At 53.9% G+C, this 19,894-nt stretch overlaps 1 protein-coding gene across 5 annotated transcripts in view; it reads left to right on the forward strand.

Moving 5' to 3' along the window:
• Window positions 1-19,894, forward strand: part of OSBPL5 (oxysterol binding protein like 5) — a 73,899-nt gene that overhangs the window by 30,227 nt on the left and 23,778 nt on the right. For 2 of the 5 annotated variants that reach the window (XM_051964834.1, XM_051964832.1), the window contains exons 2-7: window positions 13,152-13,308; window positions 14,563-14,648; window positions 15,114-15,197; window positions 15,836-15,937; window positions 16,578-16,781; window positions 17,035-17,119. In XM_051964834.1, the coding sequence (XP_051820794.1) occupies window positions 13,173-13,308; window positions 14,563-14,648; window positions 15,114-15,197; window positions 15,836-15,937; window positions 16,578-16,781; window positions 17,035-17,119 (697 nt within the window). In that variant the 5' untranslated portion in view covers window positions 13,152-13,172. Of the gene's footprint in view, window positions 1-6,472; window positions 6,608-8,300; window positions 8,420-13,151; window positions 13,309-14,562; window positions 14,649-15,113; window positions 15,198-15,835; window positions 15,938-16,577; window positions 16,782-17,034; window positions 17,120-19,894 lie in introns of those variants that run through there. The other 3 variants (XM_051964830.1, XM_051964831.1, XM_051964833.1) reach the window with 3 other exon arrangements.

The raw sequence follows: 19,894 nt of genomic DNA on the forward strand, positions 1-19,894 counted from the left end.
TTTGGGTCCATGCTCTACCCACGGAAAGCAAAGGACGAGGAGCTTCCCAAAGTCCTGGAAGGGCTCACGCCTCCCCAGAAAAAGCAGCCCAAGATTCAAGTCCTTGTCCTTGGATTGTTGAGCTTTTCGAAACAAATGACTTGGGCAAAAGCATCGTTCTCATGCTGCACAGGAGCTAGGGGAGAGCTGACCCAGAGGACCAAGGGTCAGGGTTCAGGCTGCCCCCCACCCTGGGCTGAGGAGCAGAAGAGGAACTCTGATCCCCAGAAACGTCAGGTCTGACCCGGCTTTGCAGAAATCAGCTTTTGGAATCAAGGCGGAGAAGCAGCGGCTTGTCTGGGGGTGGGGAGGTGGCGGACCACAGGGTCAGCATGAGTCAGCAGCGGATAAGGGGTCAGTAGGGAGCCCCCAGAGCGTGGGCCTGGGTCAGCAGCCCACAGGTAGTGCCTGTGCGAGGAGTCCCTTAACCCGGCTGCCTACTGTGCACTAGTAGCCCTAAATAGTCCTGGTCTGCCCATCACTGGCTGCGGGACGGCCCCTTGTGGTCCTTCCGGACATTGCAGGACTTCCTGACTCCGCTCCCCACAGCACCGTTGGCCGAGTCCCAGGGGAGGGCCTTCCACACGCTGGGGCTGAGTTTCCGGGCTGAGGCGGCGCCCCATGGGGCGTCCCCCCTCCTGTCCATCACCCACCCAGGCAGCATGTCCACTTCGGCCTTCTCTCATTCACTTTTCTGGACACATCTAGGATGTGGGAGGGGAACGTGGGGGGGGACTCCCCCATGGACAGACACTGGCATCTTGGCCCCTTGAGCCAGCCCACTCCCGCCCTCCTCCTCGGTCTTTCTGACTCTATAATGGGCTTGTAGTGGCAGTCGTCCGTTCTTCCTCATCCTCAGTAACTGTCCTTGTCCCAGCCTTAGAAATGGGAGCCAGGATGCCCAGGTGGGCATGAGCTGCCCGAGGGCATAACCACGGCTACCCACTGCCCTGCCATCCAGAGCTTCCCAGGAGGGTCCAGGGACTGGGTCATGGACATCAGCAAGACGGGCAATCACTAAACAACGCTAAATGTCCACTGGGGAGCGGGCACTGGGCGCTGGGGAGCGCTTCAGGCATGTACCAGCTGGGTAACCCCGGCTAATGGCTCAAGCGCTCAGTTCCTTCTTCTGTCAAGTGGGGACAACATTGCCGTAAGATTTATGTCATTTAATGACTTGTGACCTCGGTTCCCTCATAAAATGGGAACAATACTGCCTGCGGCATTTATGGAGATGTTTATGTCCAAGGAGGTAATGTGCCTCTCTCTCCCTTCTACTACAGACCTCTAAGTGGGAGCCTCTCCCTTCTAGCCGGCTCCCCTGCTCAGGGCCATCTCACCCCACTTGTCTGCCTCCATCTTGGAAGCTCCTGGAGGCAGGATCTGCCTTTTTCTCTCTCTGTATCCCCAGCTCTTAGCACGGTGCCCAGCACATAGTAGGTACTTAATACATGTGTATTGTCAGGAAGCACTTTGCCAAGCTCAGAGGTCCAGTTGGCTCAAGCTGAGCAGGGCCCGTGAGGGAGAGCAACGCTGCACGAGGGCCAGTGAGGGAGGGCAGCGCTGCGCTAGGGCCCATGAGGGAGGGCAGCGCTGTGCGAGGGTCTGTGAGGGAAGGCAGCGCTGCACAAGGGCCTGTGAAGGAGGGCAACACTGCGTGAGGGTCCGTGAGGGAGAGCAACGCTGCACGAGGGCTGATGAGGGAGGGCAATGCTGCACTAGGGTCCATGAGGGAGGACAATGCTGCGCGAGGGCCCGTGAGGGAGGGCAATGCTGCGCTAGGGTCCATGAGGGAAGGCAACGCTGTGCGCTAGGGTCCGTGAGGGAGGGCAGCGCTGCACGAGAGCCCGTGAGGAAGGGCAGTGCTGCGCTAGGGTCCATGAGGGAGGGCAGCGCTGCGCGAGGGCCCGTGAGGGAGGGCAGCGCTGCGCGAGGGTCCGTGAGGGAGGGCAGCGCTGCGCGAGGGTCCGTGAGGGAGGGCAGCGCTGCGCGAGGGTCCGTGAGGGAGGGCAACGCTGAGTGGGATCCGTGAGGGAGGGCAACACTGGGCTTCTCCATTTCACTGGGAGCATGCCATGGGCAGTGCCTTTTTTTCTCTGTATCCATAAGTCTTAGCACAGTGTCTGATACATGGGAACCCCCCCAAGTATCAGGCCGAGAAATGAAGGGGTTCTCTCTCTAGTAGATGTAGTGGAGAGGGCCGAGAAACTGAGGAGGCAGCTCCTGCATAGAAGGGGAGAGGTGACTTTGGAGGTGGTGGCAAGGAGAACTGGGGAAGAAAACAGTCACGTGGGGAAGGAGACGAGACCGCAGGAGCCCACTGTGGCCTCAGTTCACAGGTGCCCTGGCAGAGACCAGCAAATATGTTTTCCAGCCCCACCCATGCACTTTGGGTGAGGGGATGTCAGCGCTCCCACCTCCCAACTCCCTGGGCTTGGCCCCACCCTCCTGCACAAGTCCTGTCAAACCTCAGCTCGGAGGCTGGTCTGTGTTGGTTGACTGACTGACTGAGCCTGCCCAGAGAGAAAGCGGTCACTTTGGGTCCATGCTCTACCCACGGAAAGCAAAGGACGAGGAGCTTCCCAAAGTCCTGGAAGGGCTCACGCCTCCCCAGAAAAAGCAGCCCAAGATTCAAGTCCTTGTCCTTGGATTGTTGAGCTTTTCGAAACAAATGACTTGGGCAAAAGCATCGTTCTCATGCTGCACAGGAGCTAGGGGAGAGCTGACCCAGAGGACCAAGGGTCAGGGTTCAGGCTGCCCCCCACCCTGGGCTGAGGAGCAGAAGAGGAACTCTGATCCCCAGAAACGTCAGGTCTGACCCGGCTTTGCAGAAATCAGCTTTTGGAATCAAGGCGGAGAAGCAGCGGCTTGTCTGGGGGTGGGGAGGTGGCGGACCACAGGGTCAGCATGAGTCAGCAGCGGATAAGGGGTCAGTAGGGAGCCCCCAGAGCGTGGGCCTGGGTCAGCAGCCCACAGGTAGTGCCTGTGCGAGGAGTCCCTTAACCCGGCTGCCTACTGTGCACTAGTAGCCCTAAATAGTCCTGGTCTGGCCATCTCACTTGCGGCTGGGGACTCAATGAGGCGGCTCCTGGGGCCTGTGGGTCAGTGAGCTCTGGCCGGTCAGCCAGGACCTGGGGCCCAGCCTGGCTCTGCCACTGCCCGGAGCTCCAGGGGGACCCAAGCTCCCGACTGGGAACGCCACACAGACACTGGGACAGACACGGGGAGAAGGGACCAGAATGTTCTAGGACCCGCAGAAGGGAGGAACAAGGTGGCAATCGGGCCCACCTGGGGAGGCTTTCCCAGGAAACAGCTGGAGCGCATCTGCCGCTCCCCAGGGCGCCCAGCGCCAGATCTCAGACCGCAGGAAACTCCCCCTCTCCCTCCCTGATGGTCAGTCCCGCTCCTCCTGCCCCTTCCCGACTTTCTCTATCCCTGGTGTCCGGCCCAGAGCTCTCTAAGCCCCTGGGCCCAGTCAGTGCCCTTGGAGGCTGGGACTGGGAGTGCAGCTCAATGGAGGGGGCACCGGCTTGTCTGAGAGCAGGTGAGGACTTAGTGAACGGCAACACTGAGAGCCCCCGCTAAGGTGGGCAGCTCAAGCCAGGCCCGACCTAAGCTTAGTACGTGTAATCAGGCTTAAAGAACGTCATTGTGTCCGCATCCTCTTTGTTCCTCTCCCTGTCTCTGTGTCTGTCTTTCTCTTTCTCTGTCTCTCTCAGTCTCTGTTTCTGTCTTACTGTATTTTTGTGTCACTCTCTGTATCTCTTTTCTCTCTCTGTATCCGTCTCTCTGTGTCTCTGTTTCCATCTGTCTCTCTGTCTCTGTGTCTGTCTTTCTCAGTCTCTGTTTCTGTTTTACTGTATCTTTGTCTCTGTGTCTCTGTTTCCATCTGTCTCTGTCTCTGTGTCTGGCTTTCTCTTTCTCAGTCTCTGTTTCTGTTTTACTGTATCTTTGTGTCACTCTCCGTATCTCTTTTCTCTCTATCTGTCTCTGTGTCTCTGTTTCCATCTGTCCCTCTGTCTCTGTGTCTGGCTTTCTCTTTCTCAGTCTCTGTTTCTGTTTTACTGTATCTTTGTGTCACTCTCCGTATCTCTTTTCTCTCTATCTGTCTCTGTGTCTCTGTTTCCATCTATCTGTCTCTGTGTCTGGCTTTCTCTTTCTCAGTCTCTGTTTCTGTTTTACTGTATCTTTGTGTCACTCTCCGTATCTCTTTTCTCTCTATCTGTCTCTGTGTCTCTGTTTCCATCTGTCCCTCTGTCTCTGTGTCTGGCTTTCTCTTTCTCAGTCTCTGTTTCTGTTTTACTGTATCTTTGTGTCACTCTCCGTATCTCTTTTCTCTCTATCTGTCTCTGTGTCTCTGTTTCCATCTGTCCCTCTGTCTCTGTGTCTGGCTTTCTCTTTCTCAGTCTCTGTTTCTGTTTTACTGTATCTTTGTGTCACTCTCCGTATCTCTTTTCTCTCTATCTGTCTCTGTGTCTCTGTTTCCATCTATCTGTCTCTGTGTCTGGCTTTCTCTTTCTCAGTCTCTGTTTCTGTTTTACTGTATCTTTGTGTCACTCTCCGTATCTCTTTTCTCTCTATCTGTCTCTGTGTCTCTGTTTCCATCTGTCCCTCTGTCTCTGTGTCTGGCTTTCTCTTTCTCAGTCTCTGTTTCTGTTTTACTGTATCTTTGTGTCACTCTCCGTATCTCTTTTCTCTCTATCTGTCTCTGTGTCTCTGTTTCCATCTGTCCCTCTGTCTCTGTGTCTGGCTTTCTCTTTCTCAGTCTCTGTTTCTGTTTTACTGTATCTTTGTGTCACTCTCCGTATCTCTTTTCTCTCTATCTGTCTCTGTGTCTCTGTTTCCATCTATCTGTCTCTGTGTCTGGCTTTCTCTTTCTCAGTCTCTGTTTCTGTTTTACTGTATCTTTGTGTCACTCTCCGTATCTCTTTTCTCTCTATCTGTCTCTGTGTCTCTGTTTCCATCTGTCCCTCTGTCTCTGTGTCTGGCTTTCTCTTTCTCAGTCTCTGTTTCTGTTTTACTGTATCTTTGTGTCACTCTCCGTATCTCTTTTCTCTCTATCTGTCTCTGTGTCTCTGTTTCCATCTATCTGTCTCTGTGTCTGGCTTTCTCTTTCTCAGTCTCTGTTTCTGTTTTACTGTATCTTTGTGTCACTTTCTGTATCTCTTTTCTCTCTATTTCCATCTGTGTCTCTGTCTCTGTTTCTGTCCCTATATCTCTGTATCTCTTTCTGTCTGTTTCTCTCTAGCTTTGTGTGTTTCTGTCTCTGTATCTCTCTATCTCTATTTCTGTATATATCTTTGTGTCTGTCTCTTTCTGTCTTTCTCAGTGTCTGTTTCTGTCTTACTGTATTTTTGTGTCACTCTCTGTATCTCTTTTCTCTCTATCTGTCTCTGTGTCTCTGTTTCCATCTGTCTCTCTGTCTATCTCTATCTCTTTTTGTCTCTCTGTGTGTTTCTGTGTCTCTGTATCTCTCTATCTCTATTTCTGTATCTATCTTTGTGTCTGTGTCTCTGTCTGTCTTTTTCTCTGTCTTTCTCAGTCTGTTTCTGTCTTACTGTACCTTTGCGTCACTATCTGTTGCTCTTTCAGTATCTCTCTGTTTCTGTTTCCATCTCTGTCTCTCTGTCTCTGTTTCTATCTCTTTATATTTCTATCTCTTTCTGTTTCTGTCTCTATATATCTTTTTCTGTGTCTCTATCTCTCTATCTCTACTTCTGTATATATCTTTGTGTCTCTCTGTATCTCTGTCTCTGTTTCTCTGTCTTTCTCAGTCTCTGTTCCTGTCTTACTGTATCTTTGTGTCACTATCTGTTGTTCTCTCTCAGTATCTGTCTCTCTGTCTCTGTTTCTGTCTCTTTAGATCTCTGTATCTTTCTGTCTGTTTCTGTCTCTCTGTATTCGTCTCTCTGTGTCTCTGTGTCTCTGTATCTCTGTCTGTGTCTCTGTTTCTATCTCTCTGTCTCTGTCCCTCTGCCTCTCTCTGTGTCTATGTCCCTCTGCATACATATGCATATATGTAATATATACAGTATTGTTCAGTCATTTCCCTTGTGTCCAGCTCTTCATGACCTTATTTGGGTCTTTCTTGACAAAGATACTAGGGTTGGCCATTTCTCCAGCTCGTGTTACAGATGAGGAAACTGAGGCACCCGGGCTCACCTGGCTGGGAAGGGTCTGAGGCTGGATTTGAACTCGGGTACCCGAGCTTCGAGGCTCCCAGACCAGCACTCCGTGCCCCGGCCGTAGATACATGCACATATCAGTAAACACACATGTCTGGACATCCGGGGCGGGCGCAGGAGTGTTGGTGAATGACTGAGCTCCCGCTGGAGAGCCACAGGAAAGCCCCGGATTTGGAGCCCAATCCTGGCCCGGGGCGTAGACGGTAGCGGCTGTCCCGAAAGTCCCGGTGCCCTCTTCATGTTCATTAATACCCTCCGAGCGCACCGGGCCTCTTGGGTCGCCCCCGATGAGGACGGAGTCACCTCAGCCTCCCCGGCCTCCCCTGCAGAGGGCGTACGCGAGCATGCTGAGCGCCCTCCGGACTTCTGCGTCCCCCAGAAAGGCAAGGTCTCTTACACATGTCCCTGCTGGGCTTCGGGGAGGGGGAGGGGCTCCGAGGGACAGGCCGCAGCCCGAACCTGGTGAGCCGTGACGAGGTGTCGGGGAGGCAGCTCGGCCGGGGCCTCCCAGGGGAATGGGCAGCTGAGTGGGCTCTCCTTCCCGGCCCGACCGTGGCCAGCCTGTGGCGCCTGAGAGCCCGGGGCTTCCACTCAGTGAGAGGGGCACTGAGGCAGACATCACTGGTCTGTCCAGCCCTCACTGACCCTGAGGGAAGGGCAGTGGCCGCAGCCCCTGAGCCGAGCCCCCTCTAAGCGCCTAAAACCCAACTAGAGATCCTTCTTGGTTCTGTTTGTGCATGGGGACCCGCCTGGCTGTGCCCTCCGGCGCCGGAAGGGAAGGGGGGAGGCAGCCCCTGTAGCCATGGGGGCATTTGGCGACGCTAAGGGCCATGGGGCCCGACTATCATGGGCCTGGGAAGTGCCGACGGCGATGGGAAGGGAGGCTGAGGAAGAAGGGACTCTGGCTCCTGTCCCGTCACCAGCAAGAACTCCCATTGCATTGGGGATGCGTGGTGCCCAGTCAGTGAGCCGGGTCAGGGAGCCCCTTCCTCTCTCTGGGCCTCAGTTTCCCCAGCTCCCACCTCTCGAGAGCCCACAACCAGGCAGGGATAAACCCACAGCAAAGCTCTGCTTTGGACAAAGTCCATCTTGGGCAGCTTCTCCCCCATACCCCCTTTTCCTGGCTCATCTCCACTGCCGTCCCAGGGCTCCTTCAGGGCCAGGCTATCCACTGAGGGCCCCAGGAGAGAGTCTGAAAAGCTTATGAGTGTCTGATGTCTAAGGGCCCACCCCCCACTCCCCCAGCCCCTCAGCCCAAGGTGTTTGTATTTTACTGGGGCACTTGAATGGGAAAGTCTTCCAAGTGCTGCAGAGGAAGCACTAATGGGGGACCTTCAGACATGGAGGTTTTCCCCCTGGCAGCCCCCTCCTTCTGAGGTGGGCACAGCACACACAAGCAGGCCCACAACCACACTCTTCCCCACCCGCAGACACACCCCTTTCCTGGGCTTCCTGCAGCCTCTCAGATTTGTTTCTTCCTTTCACTGTTCCCCTTGGCCCCACCCCAGCTTCCCTCTCTTCTGGTCCTGAACACTCCTGCCCTCCCTAGCTGTCTCTGAACTTCACTCTTACCCTGCCAACTGCCTTTGCCCTCCCCCCTCCTTAAGCCCCCAGCCTCAAGACACCCCTGTGCCCCAGGCTCTTTATGTGACTTGTCAGCTCTGACCAGCTCCCCCAGGTATAGTAGGTCCCAGCTCTCCCAGGTACAGCAGGTCCCAGCTCTCCCAGCTATAGCAGGTCCCAGCTCTCCCAGGTCCAGCAGGTCCCAGCTCCCCCAGGTCCAGCAGGTCCCAGCTCCCCCCTGCTAAGACCACAGAATAGCAGAGCTGGAAGGGCCTCAGAGGCCGGGGTCCTAGTCCAATAGAGACAGGGAGGTCCTCGCCTCAGCCAGAACTGGAACCCAGCTTTCCTGGCTCAGCCTCAGGCTCCCTGAAGCACAAGCCCCAAGGGGCCAGCCCTGTCCTGGGACTCTCCATTGTGACCTCAGATACCCTTTTCCCTTTGGATTGGCCCAGAGTTGAAGAAAGAGAGATGGGACCTGGACGAAATGTGATCAAGGGGCAACCAGAGGGGGCCAAAAGGGCCCAGCCCCCTACTTTGAAGAAGGCTGTCTGACCAATGCTGCCTTGTCTGTGACCAGAGAGGAGCCTAAGTTAACCAACTTTAGTCATTTCTGCTTTCAGACTAGGCTGCCGGTATGCTGAGCTCTTGCCATAATACCCTTTCCTCCCTCTCTCTTTCTCTTTTCCCTCTCTCTCCTCCCTCCTTCCCTCTCCTCCTTCCCTTCCCTTCTCCTTCCTTCCCTCCCCTTCTCCCTCCTTCCCTCCTCCTTCCTCCTTTTCTCTCCTCCCTCCTTTTCTTACCTTCTCTCTCCTTTTCTCTCCTCCCTCCTTCCCCCTCCCCCTTTTCCTCCCTCCCTCCCCCTTCTCCTTCCCTTCTTCCCTCTCTCCCTGCCACCTTGCACACCTTTATCCCCGCTTCCATCCTTCCCTACTTGGCGCTTTCTTCAGGGAAGGCGCCGGCCCGAGTCCTGCCTTGGTGGGAGGGAATCCGTCCACAACGTTTGGATTGTCAGAAACCCTCTCAGTCCAATCCCCTCCCTTCCTCAAACCATCGGAGAGCCAGCATTTGAGCCCCTCCTTTGACTCCAAATCCAGGCGAGGTTCTACTGTCACTTCTAGGGGTCATCACAGCGACCGCGACCCCTCCCCTGACTCTTGAAAATGAGAATCCGCTCTTGGTTCTCTGTGCTGGAAAGAAAGTGGTGTCATGTGGGAAACCCCCAAAGCTCTTGGATCGGGGGGAAGGGGGAGGAAGTGGGGGGGGGACTTACGGTTGATTGTGCTTCATGTTCTGGCCATTCCTACCACTTGGGCCGGACCTTGCGGCTGTGTCGGCCCCAGCTCAAGGCCAGAGCGCGGTCCAGCCTCGGGGCCCCCGGGGGGCGGGACCAGCGGCCGCAGAGCCCTGGCCACCCCCCTGCAAGTGCGCGTTCTAACCTCTCGTTTGCGGAGTGAGCCCTCCCCTCGCCTTCCTTTCCCAGTAGCTGCTGGGCCACAGTCCCAGGTAGAAGAGGCGTGACAGCAGATGAGCCAGAGTCACAAAGGAGCTTGCTCAGCAGTGGAGGGGATAATGTCACAAAGAGGGAGTAAGCCAGGCCGGTCCCCAGAGCCCAGGGGCCCCGGAGAATCCAGACACCCACCTCCCGTCTGCTCTTCCCCAGTGTTCAGTGGAGAACCAGGAGCCCGAAGGGCAAGAACACAGTCCCCTTTGGCCATCCCCACCCACAGGGTCGCCCTGCGACCCACGCAGGGGTCTAGACCCATCATCCCCCTCAATCATGTTAAACACACAAGCAATAAGGAGAGCCAGCCCTCAGATCTCAGGGGGCAGAAGGGCCCCCTGTGCCCGAACAAGAATCCCCCCGGATCTGCTGTTTGCTCTTTGTTCTGGAAGAGGTCCATGACATCAGGGAGGTGCTGCTTCCCCTCCAGGGCCCTCTGGGTCCGGAGGTCAGATCAGGACGTCCAGAGATGGTCCCGGGGGAAGCTTTGGCCTTTTAAGCTAGGTCCTCAGCAGGTCTCAGTTTGGCTGACTCTACAGCCTCCATGATCTACCCGACACATGGATCCCCAGCTGTCGGAATCTTTACAAACTGCTAACTCATTAGATTTGCTGTTTCAAGTGAGCCCCTTCAGAAACCCGCTAATCTGATTTGACTTCCTATTTCCTTTGGTGTTTTCATCTCCCTGAGGTGTCAGGGAAGACGTGATCACCTTTTTGGGGGGGTTCTCACCTCCTTGAAAAATCAGGGAGGTCATGACCACCCTATACCCATGACCCCCATGACCACACCTTAACAAAAGAAAGGGGGAGATGTTGGAATCTTTACAAACTGCTAACTCATTAGAGTTGATAGATTATTGATCTGATCTTACAAGAAGATGTTTGGGGCCAGAACCTGAAACAAGGTACTAAGTAGAACTAATTGATACAATGCTTGTGTTTACGCCTTTACTCATTGGAGTTCACAAGTATGGGGGATTCACAAAGTAAACTGTATAACTTTATGAATTCACACCTCCCTTGAAGCTCTTAGGGTCAGAGAGTACTATGGGAGAAAACCCATAATCCCTCTCTTTCGTATCCCACAATTCCTCTCTCTCATATATAAGATACAGACAGAGGCTCTCAGATAGAATTCAGCCAAATTACATGAAGAGAAGAGCGTCAAGTCAGAAGAAGCCATGAGTCGGAGCCGCGCTGAAGATTGAGAAGGCTCTCTCAGAGGCAAGACAGATTCAACTTGGTGCTGGCTCTGGAGCCTGAAGAAAGCAGAGGCAGAAGCAAAGGACAAAGCGGCAAGAGCTCTTGGAACCAGGCAGAGAGAGGGGCCTCTAAGAATCTATCCTGGCCCAAGGAAAGAGACAAAACTTGGAAGGAAAAATAAACATTTGTATTTTTATCAGCTGGCTGCATTTGGGGTAATTATTGATCTGAATTGATACTAAGGCTGCCTCCAGAAAACCTCCCCTGAGAAACCTACCTTCTCCCAGAGAGAACCATCATCCTATTATTTTAAAGAAGAAAAAAGAACACAACACCCAGCTTCTTCCCAAAGCATGATCTATCTGACACATGGATCCCCAGCCTCTTTGCAAACATGTGATCTACCCAACACATGGATCCTCAGTCTCTTCCCAAGGATGTGATCTACCCAACACATGAATCCCCAATCTCTTTGCAAAGACGTGATCTACCCAACACATGGATCCCCAGCCTTTTTGCAAAGATGTGAGCTACCCAACATATGGATTCCCCAGCCTTTTTGCAAAGATGTGATCTACCCAACACATGGATCCTCAGTCTCTTCCCAAGGATGTGATCTACCTGGCACATGGATCCCCAGCCTCTTTGCAAAGATGTGATCTACCCAACCCAAGGATGTGATCTACCCAACACATGGATCCCCAACCTCTTCCCGAGGACATGATCTACCCAACACATGGATCCCCAGTCTCTTCCCGAGGACATAATCTACCCAACACATGGATCCCCAACCTCTTCCCGAGGACATGATCTACCCAACACATGGATCTCTAGTCTCTTCCTGAGGACATGATCTACCCAACACATGGATCCCCAGCCTCTTCCCAAGGACATGATCTACCTAACACATGGATCCTCAATCTCTTCCCAAGGACGTGATCTACCCGACACATGGATCCTCAATCTCTTCCCAAGGACATGATCTACCCGACACATGGATCCTCAATCTCTTCCCAAGGACATGATCTCCCCGACACATGGATCCCCAGCCTCTTCCCAAGGACGTGATCTACCTGACACATGTATCCTCAGTCTCTTCCCAAGGACGTGATCTACCTGACACATGTATCCTCAGTCTCTTCCTGAGGATGTAATTTACCCGACACATGGATCCCCAGCCTCTTCCCAAAGCATGATCTATCTGACATATGGATCCCCAGCCTCTTTTCAAGGATGTGATCTACCTGACATGTGGATCTCAGCCTTTTCCCGAGGACATGATCAACCTGACACATGTACCCCCAGCCTCTTCCTGAGAATATGATCTGCCCGACACATGGATCCCCAGCCTCTTCCCAAGGACATGATCTACCCAACATGTGGATCCCTAGGCTCTTAGCAAAGACCTCTAGTGAGCCACCCTGAAGCAGCCCCATCAGCCCACACCTGCCTCTCTGTCTACACAAGCACACACCTAGCCCTGCCCTCTTGATCTAGGTAGGATCACCACCTAATCCTGTCTGTCGTGAGTCCTCCAGGTACTGTGCCATCTTCCACAGCCATCACACTGCCCTTAGCTCTCCCTTCTGCAGGAGCAGCCTCTTGGTGCAGACTTACAACCCTTCCCCCTCCTCTTCTCTTCTGGGTGGTCCTCCCTAAAAAGCGAACAAAAGGGCACCGAGTCCCGGTCCTGGTTGTCCAGATGGGGCTTGACCGGGGCACAAGAAGACTCACTGCCCTTCCTGGCCACTTGGCCCCCAAGCTGAGCTCCCCAAGCCACCATGTTGCTTCTGCGGGCCGCTCTTTGGCCTTGGGGCTACTTTTATTGGCCGGGGCAGTCCCCGAAAAGCTCCAGAGCCTTTTGTTACAAGAGCCGCTGGCTCCCTATGCCCATCCTGGGCGGGCAAGGCCGACTTTGGAAGTGTTTTCTCCCGTGAAATTGAACCTCTTAGTCTCGCCTTAACTGAGCCGTCCTCCCCCAGAGGGCCCCATCTTTCTCATCTGTAAAGTGGGAATAGCAATCCTGGCTGGCTCTGCCTCCTTTACAGGGTTCTTGTGAGAACAAAATGAAAGAATTGATCAGGGCACTCTGGGAAACACGGAGCGAGGGGCAAGCGTGGTTATAGAAGGTTAAGCTAGAAGGGGCTTTCCCAGCACTCTCATCCCGATCTCCCCTTTTACAGATGGGGAAAGGCCTAGTGAGAGGAGATGGTGGCTCCTAGTTAGACCAGAGCTAGGTCGAGTCCAGAGCGACTTCTCAGGTCCTGCGCTCTCGGGAGGTTGGAGGCCTCATGGAGGCCGGGCAGCTGACCGGCGATGTAGGAGGGAATCGCGTGCCTGGCCGGGCGCCGCTTAGGGAGCATTAAAAGTACAGTGGATGGAACTCGAGGCTCATGTAGGAAATCAGAGCTTCTGGGGCCCCCAAAGGCACCTCCGAACCTTCCGGACCTCTGGGTGGCCGTGGAGGCGGAGGGGGCTGAGTTGGGCGGGCCCAAGCTGGACCCTGCCTCCTAGGGCAGCCCGAGGCCTTGCCTTCTCCCAGCGTGGAGCCCGAGCTCGGTGGGCCGTGGCGGGGTTTCGGGGGGCTCGGAGTCAGCGGGCACGAAATGTCTCGCTTCCCCAGCCTCGGTCTGAACTGCTGCTGTCGCTTCCTTTCAGAGAACCCCCACAGCTCACGCCATGAAGGAGGAGAACTTTCTCCGGCGCAGGTTTTCCCTCTGTCCACCTTCCTCCACCCCCCAGAAAATTGACCCTCGGAAACTGACTAGGAACCTCTTCTTCAGTGGAGACCATGAAATCTACCCGCTTAGTCCAGGTTTGTCCTTGCTGGGAAGGGGGGGGGGGGACGGGGCAGCGAGGGGGGGGAACTGAGGTGGGAGGGACTGAGGTGGGGGAACAACGTTGGGGGGACCGAGGTGGGCACTCCTGACTCCCCAGACTGCGGAGGGGAAGCCCCCATGAGAAGCAGAGTCCCCCAGTGAAGGACCACAGGCCTCCTGTGCTGATGGCAGGCCATGAGCATCTCTCCCAGATGGGGGAGGGGGGAAACTGAGGCTCTGAGAGAAACATGAGGAGGCCTCTTAGGCCTGTGGCTCAAAAGTGGGTCAGACCCCCAAGCTCTCATTTTAAAGAAACAGGGATTGGGGTTCAGGTTAAAGTATAAATTAAATACAATATAAGTACACATGTCCAAACAGTTATTTTGCTGTACAAAAAGAATTGGACTTTGAAATAGTGAACAATTAACCTGTGAAGGAAATCCAAAATGCAGGGGGACAAAAATAGAGGGACGGGGAATTCGATGTAGTGGTTCCTAGTCGTCTCCCAGAGTTCTTTCCCTGGGCGTCGCTGGCTCAGTTCATTCCTGCTCCACTGGAATCGATTTGGTTCATCTCATTGCTGGAGATGGCCACGTCGGTCAGAATTGATCATCATATAGTCTTGTTGTTGAAGTATAGAATGATCTGGCCCTGCTCGTTTCCCTCAACATCCTGTCAGTTCCTGTCAGTCTCTCCCGGCCTCTCATCCTGCTGATTGTTTCTTACAGAACAATAATATTCCATAACGTTCATATACCACAATTTACTCAACCATTCTCCCATTGATGGGCATCCATTCATTTTCCAGCTTCCAGCCACTACAAACAGGGCTGCCACAAATATTTTGGCACATACAGGTCCCTTTCCTTTCTTTAGTATCTCCTTGGGGTATAAGCCCAGTAGAAACACTGCTGGGTCAGAGGGGATGCACAGTTTGATAACTTTTTGAGCACAGAACCAAACTGCTCTCCAGAATGGTGGGACCACATGCTCTCTCACATACCTCAGTTTACCGCCCTGTCAAACAGGGATACGGGAGTGGAATACACTCCAGGATGGGCAGTGACAGGATGGCAACTGAGTGGCCCAAGGCCAGAGGGTAGCCCCGCCCTGGGAGGCAAGAGCCCCACCTCTGGGCCCGGCTTCCCCCTCCCCGCCTGCCTCTGGATAGAGGCTCCCCCCACGGGGGCACTGGGGGAGGGGCTGTTGGGGACCCCCCCTCAGGTGTCACTGGCTCCCTCCTGTTGCAGGGAAGGACATGGAAAGCACCAATGGTGTGCCCCTGTTGAAGGATGAAGTGCCTCCGACGCCAGTGTCCGTGACCAGAACCCTGCAGGTGAGCCCCCGCCCAGCCGGAGGATGGGGGAGGGGCACACGGGGAGGGGGCTGACTCCAGGCCCCGGCCCCTCCCCCACCAAAACACAAGAACAACTGGACTCAGGCTGGGCCCTTGGGGCGCTTCCTGCTCTGGGGAGGACCAGGTCGAGCCTGAGGAGACATTGACTCGGTGCCATCGTCCCCAGAGAAGTCCTGAGCTTCCCGAGCAGCAGCTGAAGAGCTGGGGCTGAGGGGGAGACTGGCAGGGGCGGGGGGAGAGGGGGGAGCCCAGTGCTCGAGGCGCTGATGTCTTTGCTCGCCCCCCGCGGGGGCCGCTTCCTCCAAGGCCCGAGAACAGCCGCAAGCGCCTGAGCACTACCTGAGCTCCGCTTGAGTGCACCCGAGCGCTGTTTGAGCGCCGCCTGAGTGCACGCGAGCACTGTCTGAGCGCCATCTGAGCGCCTCTGAACCTCTTTTTGCGCAGAACAATGACTACCGGCTCTGCAATGGGTCTGACCGAGAGTCCTTGTCCCCAACAGCCAAAGTCACCAAGAAGGAAACTCTCAAGGTGAGGGAGACCTTGGGGGCTGGGAGCTTTCCAGGCTCGCTCCTTCCTCTGACACCAGCCCTAAGTGGGGGGGAGGGCAAGCCTGGCTTCCCCTCCGGCTGCCCCTGGCATTCCCCTACCATACTCTTGTCCTGGCTCCTCTCTACCCCTTCCCCCTCTTCCTCCCTTCTTCTTCCTCTTCCCTCTTCTTCCTCCTCTTCCTCTTTTCTCCTTTCCCTCCTCCTCCTCTCTCCTCCTCCCTCCTCCCCTTCTTTTCTTCCCTTTCCTGCTCTTCCCCTTGTTCCTTTTTTCTTCCTCCCTCTCTTCCTCCTCTCCCTCCTCCTCTTCTCCTCTCTTTCTTCCTCCTCTTCTTCTTTCTCCTCTCCCTCCTCCTCCTCCTGTCCCTCCTCCCCTCTTCCTCCTCTCCTTCCTCCTCTTCTTCTCCTCTCCTTCTTCCTCCTCCTCTTCTTTCTCCTCTTCCTCCTCTCTTCCTCCCTTCTTCCTCCTCTCTCTCCTCCCTTTCTTTTCTTCCCTCCCAATCTCTTCTCTCCCTCTTCCTCATCTTCCTGTCCCTCCTCCTCCTCCCTCTTTTCCTCTTCCTCTCTCTCTCTTCCCCCTCCTCCTCTCCCTCCTAACCCCGAGCCGCCTCCCCACATCAGGTCCAGAAGAGGAATTACCGCCAGGAGAAGAAGCGGGCCACCCAGCAGCTCTTCAGCGCCCTCAAGGACCCCAGCGTGGTCATCATGGCCGACTGGCTGAAGGTACGGGCTTCCAGAAGGTCGTGGTGAGACCCCGGGGGCCCCAAGGCCCTCATTTTGGAGAACCAAGATGGCTCCTCCCTCAGAGGGCACCCCCCCTCCCCACCAGGAGAGCTGGGAAAGTGTGTGTGTGTGTGTGTGTGTGTGTGTGTGTGTGTGTGTGTGCGTGTGTGTGCCCGCCCACGGGGCGGATGCCTGGGTCCATCACTAAGCCCATAGATGGCGGCCTCTGGGGAGAGGAGCAGCCAGTGCCCCTGAGTCAGGAAGGGCGCCCCCCCCCACTGTCCAGCTCTAGAGACACTCAGACCACTTGTTCTTCTTCCCCCTCAGGCCCTGGGGGGTCAGAGGGAGCTGGGTCAAGGCCCCAAAAGCCTGGTCATGGCCCGAGAGGCCGGGGCAAACCTTCCAGGGCAGGTCCCCCGCCAGGCTGGCTCCCACTGGTGTGCCGTCCGAAGCAGAACGGACCGCTGTCTGCTCCGGGAGTAAACCAGCCTAAGGAGGGAGAGGGGACAGTGGGGGGAAAGGAGGGAGGGAGGAAGTGGGGGGTGCTCCGCCCCTGAAATAGGGGTCCTGCTCTGGGCTGGCCGAGGAGCAGGAGAGAGCCCCGCGGCCTTCCTGAGGCTCTCCCCGTGCCCCACCTCAGATCCGGGGGACCCTGAAGGGCTGGACCAAGCTCTGGTGCATCCTGAAGCCGGGCGTGCTGCTGGTTTACAAGACGCCCAAGGTGGGCCAGTGGGTGGGCACCATCCTGCTGCACTCGTGCGAGCTCATCGAGCGGCCCTCCAAGAAGGACGGCTTCTGCTTCAAGCTCTTCCACCCCCTGGACCAGTCCATCTGGGCCATGAAGGTGGGGGCCGAGGGGGCCCCGAGAGGGGCGGAGCCCAGAGGGTGGAGGGGCAGAAAAAGGTCCTGTAACGGGGTTGGGGGCAGAAGGGCAGGAGGGTCCTGTAATTGGGGGGCCGGGGCAGAGCCCAGAGGACGGGGGGGCCGGAGGGTCCTGTACTGGGGGGGCCAGGGCAGAGCCTGGAGGGGGGGGCAGAAGGATCCTGTAATCAGGAAGCCCCTGGGCTCCATCACCTGCTTGTGTGTCTGCTCCACAGGGTCCCAAAGGCGAGAACGTGGGCTCCATCACCCAGCCGCTCCCTAGCAGTTACCTCATCTTCAGGGCGCCCTCTGAGTCCGACGGTAAGTCCTCCTCCCTCGCCCTGCTTCCCTTCTGGTCTGCTCTAAGGTGCTGCCTCTGCAGCTCAGCCCCCAGCTTTGTGGAGCAGAAAGGCCCCAGGGCCCCCTCTCTGGGAGCCCCCTCTCACCCCCACAGCTCGGGCTCCGCCTGGCTCACGCTCACTCTGCTTCCCCACAACCACGCGCACTTATTAAGTGCCTTCTGTGAGCCGGGCTGGACACGGCCAGCTCCTCCAACTCTGCAGCCAGATGTTGTAGTCCAGTGGCGTCTCCTTGTTTGGCAGAAGGGGAAACTGAGGCCACAGGGGTAAGGAGCAGGGAGGGCTCTCCAGAACACAAAGGCAACAAGCATTAATTAGATGCCTTCTCAGTCTGGTCCCTGTGCCCAGAGTCTCTGCTCCAGGGCTTGCCGGGCACAGCGGAGCGGGTCCTGGAGCTATTCAGTGAGTCCGTCAGCCCTTGACTACAGAGCTTCTCTATGCAGAACAAAGAGTTCTAGACCAGAGCCGAGAACCACCCAGTCATTTTCTCGGTAGGATGTGAGAACGTGAAGTGTCTCAGGACATGGCACCCCCGGGGCCATCTGGGGGAGCCCCAGGGCCGTCCTTCAGGGCACCCCCCCACAGGTCACAGGGACCCCAACGGTCTGAGCTTGGGCCTTATTTTCTAGCCTGGACCCCACTCCCTGGGCTAGGAGCTCCTGAGGGAAGCTGGAGGACCCCAGAAAAGAGGTGGCCCGAGGGTCCCCAGGCCGGGCTTCTTGGCCAGATTCTGCATTTATTTACAAGGTGGACTTGGGGCCTTTTCTTTGGACCTCAGTTTCCTCCCTTGTCATACATGAGACAGAGCCCCCAAAGCCCCTCCTGGCACCCCAGAGCGGAGAGCGTGGCTCACCAGGCCTCTCTTCCATCCTTGCCCTTCAGAGCCCTCTCGTGGTGGTCTGAGGAAGCGCCCGCAGCCCCTGCCCTCCCCCATCACCCCAAACCAAGCATTGCCAGGCCCTCCCCCTGGCTCTGACTCCTGGCCTCCCCCGCTTCCCTAAGGCCCAGCGGAAAGCTCCCCCGCTGCAGGAAGCTTCCCCAAGAATGACTTCCCGTTTTTCCTGTTCCTAGCTTACTTTGTCCGGGTTTGATTGTGAGCTCCCTGAGGACAGGGCTGCTGTCTTTTACCTTTTTTCCTATCCCCAGTCTGTAAAGGTGTCTGACACACAGTAGGTGCTTAATAAATGCTTGTTTTAAATGACTAACGTGGAAACGTCTCACATGATTACGCATGTAATAACTGATAGCTGATTGCTACCATCTCAGGGAGGAAACAGGGAAAAAGGAACAGAACTGGGAACTCAACTTCACCAAAAAAAAGTTTTAAGTTGTTTTAATAAGTAACTGGGGAGAAATATACACAGATAGAAAGGTAGCTAGGTAGGTAGATAGACAGACAGACAGACAGACAGAAGCATAGATTGATAGACATAAGACTAATAGATGGATAGATAGATTGATAAATGATAGATAAAAAGATAAATAGCTAAATAAATAGACAAAAAGTTAGATAGATTGATAGATAGACAAATAAATAGATAGAAAGAAAGATTGATAGATAAATAGACAGACAGAAAGACAAGATAGATTAATAGATAAGCAGACAGATAAATAGACAAGCAGAAAGAAAGATAGATTGATAGACAAATAGACAGAAAGATAGATAGATAGACATAGACAGATAAATAGAAAGATAGAAAGATTGACTGATAGAGAGACAAAGAAAGATAGACAGAAAGAAGGATGGATGGATAGATAGATAAATAGAAAGACAGATAGATTGATAAATAGATAGGCAGACAGAAAGATAGATTGACAGACAGATAAATAGAAAGATACATAGATAGATAAATAAATAAACAGAAAGATTGATAAATAGATAGGGAGATAGAAGAATGGATAGATAGAAGGACAGATAAATAGGCAGAAATAAAGATAGATAGATAGCTACATAGATAGACAGACAGACAAATAGAAAGATAGATTGATAAATAGATAGACATAGACATAAATAGACAACGACAGAAAGAAGGCTGGATGGATAGATAAATAAAAAGAAGACTGATAAATGTTAGATTGACAGACAGAAAGATAGATTGATTGATAGAAAGAAAGATTGATAGATAAATAAATAGAAAGATAGAAAGAAAAATAGATTGTTAGACAGATAAATAAACAGAAAGTTAGGTCAATAAATAGATAGATAAATAGATAGACAGAAAGAAGGATGGATAGATAGAAAGATAGATTGATAGGTAGATAGAAGAATGGATGAATAGATAGAACGATAGATTGATAAATAGATAAATAGAAAAAAGATAGATTGATAGATAACTACATAGATAGAAAAAAGATTGGATGGATAGATAGAAAGATAGATTGATAAATAGATAGACATAGGCAGATAAATAGAAAGATTGATTAGATAGGCAGGCAGATAGACAGAAAAGATGGATGGATAGATAGATAAATAGAAAGATTATAAATGATAGATAAATGGAAAACTAGATAGATAAATTGACAGACAGACTGATAGGCAGATAAATAAACAGAAAGATAGATAGGCAGAAAGATAGATTGATAAATAGGTAGACAGAAAGACAGACAGTAAGAAAAATTGATTGATAGATAGACCGAAAGAAGGATGGATGGATGGATGGATGGATAAATAAATAGACAGGTAAATAGATTGACAGTCAGAAAGATAGATTGATCAATAGAAAGATAAATTGATAAA

This window comes from Antechinus flavipes, chromosome 6 (genome assembly GCF_016432865.1).
Source record: "Antechinus flavipes isolate AdamAnt ecotype Samford, QLD, Australia chromosome 6, AdamAnt_v2, whole genome shotgun sequence".
NCBI classification, from domain to species: Eukaryota; Metazoa; Chordata; class Mammalia; order Dasyuromorphia; family Dasyuridae; genus Antechinus; species Antechinus flavipes.